This window comes from Dendrobium catenatum, unplaced genomic scaffold (assembly GCF_001605985.2).
Source record: "Dendrobium catenatum unplaced genomic scaffold, ASM160598v2 fragScaff_scaffold_501, whole genome shotgun sequence".
Classification (NCBI taxonomy): domain Eukaryota; kingdom Viridiplantae; phylum Streptophyta; class Magnoliopsida; order Asparagales; family Orchidaceae; genus Dendrobium; species Dendrobium catenatum.
Genome location: NW_021318963.1, coordinates 279,305 through 284,443, shown reverse-complemented (window position 1 = coordinate 284,443; position 5,139 = coordinate 279,305). Strand labels below are relative to the sequence as shown.

Here is a 5,139-nt window from a genome sequence, read left to right as displayed (position 1 = left end):
CCATTGCCCATCCATCACCTCCATTGCCATCAACCAGGCCACTAGCTACTGTGATCGTTGGACTTTACATTGCATTTATTTTACACTTATTCAAATAATTATAAAATTTTTATAATTAATTTCATTCATTTTACATTGTATTTCATTTTACTCGATAATTCTTTTTCAACAAACAAATAACCATTAGAAACTATTCAAATATCTCATAATTTTGTAAATCTTAATTATTATTTCATTTATAATTTACTCTTTAACATCACCTTATCTTCTTCAGTGTCTACTCGATCTCTCTTATTTTCTTAATTAATCCTTAAGATAACAATTGTGATCTAGATGCAGCAATATTACTATGGAAAATTCATAATACTTTGATCAATGTTTAATGCAAGTTTTTTTTTTTTAATTCAAGCAATCAATTAAACTTTAACTTTCTAGTCCGACCATTTGTTTGGGAATTGTTCTGACAAATTCCTTTAATTTTCAGGAGGCAAGGGTTGAGCAGCTAAAAGCGCATTGGCATGAAATACTTGAGAAATGTGAATTAGAGCAGTTAAACCTTCCAAAGCTTGATGACCCGATGGAAGTTGATACATCATTGCCTGGATCTGTTTTTGATTACAGTCAGCTGAACAGATCATACTTGCAAGATATGAGACTTGCTGAGCGGGAAAAACTTGAGATGGATTTCAAGCAAAGAATGGAGGCTTTTGTTGCTGAAATTGAACGGACAGCTCCGAACTTGAAAGCACTAGATCAGTATGAAGCTTTACAAATAAAAGAAAAGGAAGTCACTGAAAAATTTGAAGCTGTCAGGAAGGAAGAGAAAGAAGCTTCTGATAAATATAATGCTGTCAGGCAAAGGAGGTATTTAAAATAGAGTAATCGCTCGTATTTATTCTTACAAATTACCTTTTGATAGGGTGTTATTCGTGATAGTTTTCATTATGTTCTTAAGTGGACTTTCTATAGAATTTTAGATGTCAACTTTTCAATCCTTGAATTGTTTTTCTGCCTTGCTAAGTGCAAGTAAATTTCATACTTCCAAATCCACTACTGTGGCATCAAAATATATTCTGGCTTTATATTTATATAATTTATATTTTTGTGACGTATGAAGGTATAGTTGGCTGATTGGATCTTGTCTTATATGGATTTCAATAAATTTTTCCAATCTAAAACATTAAACTTTTCATGCCAGCATTTTGTTATGTTGCTATGACAAAATCTAAATCATGAATGCATGAAGTTTTACGGTAATAGTTGGAATCAAACTTTACTGCATACTTGTTCTTTTATTTGTAAATAACATGTGTAACCTGAATCTTAATTTTCTAGGAAACGTAAATGTTTATACCTAATTGCTTATAATTATTGCTTTGATAAAATCTGACGAACTTGAAATGCAGGTATGAGCTGTTTATGGAGGCTTTTGAGCACATTTCTACAAACATCGACAGAATTTACAAACAACTAACAAAGAGTCATACGCATCCACTTGGTGGAACAGCCTACCTGAATCTTGAAAATGAGGATGAGCCCTTCTTGCATGGAATAAAATACACCGCCATGCCACCCACAAAGCGCTTCAGGGATATGGACCAGCTATCAGGTGGGGAGAAAACTGTTGCTGCACTCGCCTTGCTCTTCGCTATTCACAGGTATCATTTCCAAGACAAGGTAGATGTAAATTATGTGGTATCCTTCCTTGAGGCACAGATTAAGATAGCTTTCATAAAGCCTGTGCTGGTGAAACTCTGACGTGATCTAGCTAGGATGTCTAAGGCTTCGTTTGGGATGGTTTTTTACTGCTTCTTAAATCGACTTTCTTGTATAAAAATTTTAATTTTTGTATTAAAAAGCTGTTTTAAGAAACAGTGAAAAAGCCATCCCAAACGAAACCTAAATTGGGCTTTCAAAAACCCTTTTTGCTGCTTTGTCGGTCTAGTTTAATGGCTTGAAGAACCTTTTTACCGGCAACTTATTCTAATTGTCTTCTGTGCCATAATTGCAGTTACAAGCCATCTCCATTCTTCATCCTTGATGAAGTAGACGCAGCACTGGATAATTTAAATGTTGCCAAGGTTGCTGGGTTCATCAGATCAAAATCATGCAGCGGGGCTAGGATTGAACAAGACGGCGAAGCTGGGTGTGGCTTTCAGAGCATTGTTATCTCTTTGAAGGATACCTTCTATGACAAGGCTGAAGCATTGATTGGAGTTTACAGAGACTCTGAGAAAAGGTGGCTTCGCTTCTTCATCTCTTATTTACTACCTTGGAACCTCTGTACAACTTAATAACGCTAATCCATGAACTTGTGATTTGTGCAGCTGTTCACAAACATTAACATTTGACTTGACCAAGTATAGGGAAACCTGAATGAACTTTAGGAGTTCAGATTGGAGCCTCGTTACTGTAAATGCAGGTGACATTATAATGAATGGTGATAGTTATTGGTTCGTCTTCTATAGCTTCTGAAAATGGTATGTACTATAGCTGATTGTTGTCTGTACTTACCGTTTAACTCCCTATGTATAGGTTTGTGATCAAGTTTCGACTTTACTTATTTAATTCAACCTATTTTGGTGGCTTAGCTTTTGACGAGGATTCTTTCAAATTCCAATTTGATCGCTTTCGTTTTACTTGATCGAAGTTAGCTCAGGGCTTACTTGGTTGCTATAAACACCAAAATTGTTACAAACTCAATATACACACAACCTCAATCAAAAATATTTTTGAAGATCACACTCTAATAGGTCCATTCATACAAATGAAGTTCAAATAATTGTAATGTTTACATTCTCTTTGTGGCTATTTGTAACAAGGAATTGTATGCTTAAATTTAGATCTATAGAAAATAGCTTTCTTCTTGGAAGTTCTGTTTTCTATTGTGAAGACCAGTCTTCCTGGTTCGTGAATGTAAAATGAGTTCCTTGCCGGTTTCTCGAGCTTCTTCTCCACTTTTATGAGTATCTTATATGAGCCTTCGTCATCTGGAATGAACTCCTCTCTGTACAGAACCTCCCATCCTACAACTATGATATCCCAAAGCACTGTTACTCCTGCCTGACATTAAATGCAAAGTTTTAATGTGCAAATATTTCATAATAATTGATATAAATATATGCATCATAAGAGTAAGACTTCATTTGGAATAGTTTTTTTACTGCTTTATAAAATTATTTTTTAGTATAAAAATTTACTTCTTGACCGTCCATCTTTGTCTCAAGAAAGTAACAAAGAAGCTGTCCCAAATAAAACCTGGAATGATTTTTTTACTGTTTCTTAAAGCAGTTTTTTAATACAAATTTTTTGTATAAGAAAACTATTTTAAGAATCATTAAGAAAGCCTGTAAGATACAAAATTGCTAGCTAAATCTTACCAGCTTATAGCAAATATGGCCTTTAGAGAAGTCAGTTAATAGAAAGATCGGCTACTACCCTTAAAAAATTACCTCTACGATTGGAATTTCAACATGAGTTATCTTTCCTCCCTTCACAAAGGTCTCTGAAACTCTCCCATCCTCAGCTAGAAACTCATCGTCGTTTTCTCGCTTAAAACCACCGTATTGGATTGGTATATTCTCTGGGTCAATGTATCTATATATTTCACAAGAACAAAATTAGTCGTATGTTTCCAATAAGAAATAATGCGTTAAATTTAGTATGTTATCATTCTTACCTCAACAGAGTTTCAGTGACTTTATAAGGCCGAGCAAACACAAATTTGCTTTCAGTTCTTTGAGTGAGCAATGGTGAGAACAAAGCTCTGTAGGTGTAGTGTCGAAGTGAAATATTCAGAAAAATCTGAAAAAGCAAAATTATCATAATTAGCTGTATATAGATCATCAAAACTTCTACAAAGAGCCATGCCTTTGCAACTTTTAAAAACTAAGCAATCATTTAATTATTATAATGGAACCTATTTCTCCATAGTTGAGCAAAATGAGAGATTTAGTACTGCACTATAGAGGCAAGGGGTCCTCATGCACTAGGTATATTATTTTTTACCATTGCTGCGTCCTGGAATATTCTTAGCAGTAGAGAAATATAAAGTTTAATGTATTAGCTATGTACGAAGATCCAGCACACAATCAGATAAAAGAGATGGTGTAGCATTCATAAGAGACACCAGAGTTTTTATATGGAAAACCTTAAAAAGGGGGAAAACCACGGGGCCTTTGCCCAGCTTGAATGAATCCACTAGTGTTTGCAGCCAATTGCAAATCGGGGTGTCAATATTGGACCACACCTAAAAACTCGACCCGAACCCAACCCAAAATTTTTGGGTTTGGGTTGACCCAAACCCGAAGCGGGTCAGGTTCGGGTCCGAAAAATCGATCTGTTTGCAAAATAAAGTTGGGTTCGGGTTGACTCGAGAACCCGGGAATGACCCAAAAATCGGCCCTGCTCACTCTGACCTGCCTTGCCTGAGTCTGCCCATCTGCCCCGCGGCCCCGCATACCCCGGATGCTCTGCTTGCCCCGGCTGCCCTGCCTGCCCCGCGGCCCGTCTGTCTGCGTCGCATCGAGCCCATCAAGTCGCATCGTGTCGCATCGAGCCATCAAGTCGTCGCTTGCACCATCGCCCGCTTCCTCCTCTAGTCCTCCCCTATTTCAATGAAGAATGATGGTTTTATTTATAGTGTTTTGAAAGTGGCATGGCCAATAAATAAGAAGGATATCAATATCAGTTGGGAGTGATTTGAATGGACGACTGATATTGATTCCCTTGATCATGGACCATTTATTAGGCATTTGAATGTCTTAATGGTTTCATAATTTGGCAATCTTGGGCTCGTTGGATTCTTCTCTTCAAGTTGCTCGATTTGACTATAAGCATGTAACATTTGGAAATCTTTTGTTCATCAAATTTATGGTTTGAATCTCCGGATGGTGGGGAAATGATGATAAACCCGATCAAGATCTCATGGTTCCGTCATCCTAGGTCATCATGGTCCTTGGTCTACTTAGTCAGAGGAGTTAGTCGACCCAACCTGACAAAAGGATTTTTATCGGCATCCATAGGTTGCTTTGTCCTAGGATACCTTGTAGACCTGAGGTGAATATTTGTCTAAGGAGACAATTTTGAATCCACCTTAACTAATAGAGGGTTGTATGCCCTATTAATCATATCCTATTG

At 36.6% G+C, this 5,139-nt stretch overlaps 1 protein-coding gene across 1 annotated transcript in view; it reads left to right on the top strand.

Annotated features, from left to right (window-relative positions):
* The window catches only part of LOC110094965 (structural maintenance of chromosomes protein 1), a 71,141-nt gene extending 68,539 nt beyond the window's left edge, over positions 1 to 2,602 (top strand). Inside the window, exons 15-18 of the mRNA XM_028694521.1 lie at positions 485 to 864; positions 1,407 to 1,658; positions 2,012 to 2,239; positions 2,328 to 2,602. Coding sequence (XP_028550354.1) covers positions 485 to 864; positions 1,407 to 1,658; positions 2,012 to 2,239; positions 2,328 to 2,376 — 909 coding nt within the window. The 3' untranslated portion in view covers positions 2,377 to 2,602. The remainder of the gene's footprint in view (positions 1 to 484; positions 865 to 1,406; positions 1,659 to 2,011; positions 2,240 to 2,327) is intronic.
* The last annotated feature ends 2,537 nt before the right edge of the window (positions 2,603 to 5,139 follow it).